At 63.0% G+C, this 362-nt stretch overlaps 1 protein-coding gene across 1 annotated transcript in view; it reads right to left on the bottom strand.

The window, feature by feature from the left end:
* Positions 1–362, bottom strand: part of SCUBE3 (signal peptide, CUB domain, EGF-like 3) — a gene marked incomplete at its 5' end in the record, with an annotated part of 11,056 nt that overhangs the window by 2,155 nt on the left and 8,539 nt on the right. The window contains one exon of the mRNA XM_010131835.1: positions 4–129. Coding sequence (XP_010130137.1) covers positions 4–129 — 126 coding nt within the window. The remainder of the gene's footprint in view (positions 1–3; positions 130–362) is intronic.

Below are 362 nucleotides of genomic sequence, written 5' to 3'. Positions count from 1 at the left end.
GGCGGGTGGTCAGCCCCCCGCCACAGGGGAAGCAGAGAGCCCGCCCCACCTCGGGCTGGTAGGACCCGCGGGGACATGGCTGGCAGGGCTTGAAGCCATCGGCTGAGTGCTGGCCAGGGGGACACTGACCTGTGGGCAGAGGCATCGCTCAGTCCTGGCATCCCAGGGCTCTCCTGCCCCGCCTCCTCTCCCTGCCAGCCTTGGCAGCATCAAAATATGCAGAGCAAGCGCTGCCCTTCCTGGCACCCCCTCTGAGCAATAAATGCCCAGAAGAGCAAATTCATCGAATCACAGACTGGTTTGGGGTGAAGGGACTTTCAAAGCTTCTCCAGTCCCACACCTGCAGGGAGCAGGGACATCTG

Source organism: Buceros rhinoceros, unplaced genomic scaffold (assembly GCF_000710305.1).
Source record: "Buceros rhinoceros silvestris isolate BGI_N320 unplaced genomic scaffold, ASM71030v1 scaffold1472, whole genome shotgun sequence".
Classification (NCBI taxonomy): Eukaryota; Metazoa; Chordata; class Aves; order Bucerotiformes; family Bucerotidae; genus Buceros; species Buceros rhinoceros.
The sequence above is the reverse complement of the archived record's forward strand: the minus strand, read 5'-3'. Positions and strand labels throughout refer to the sequence as shown.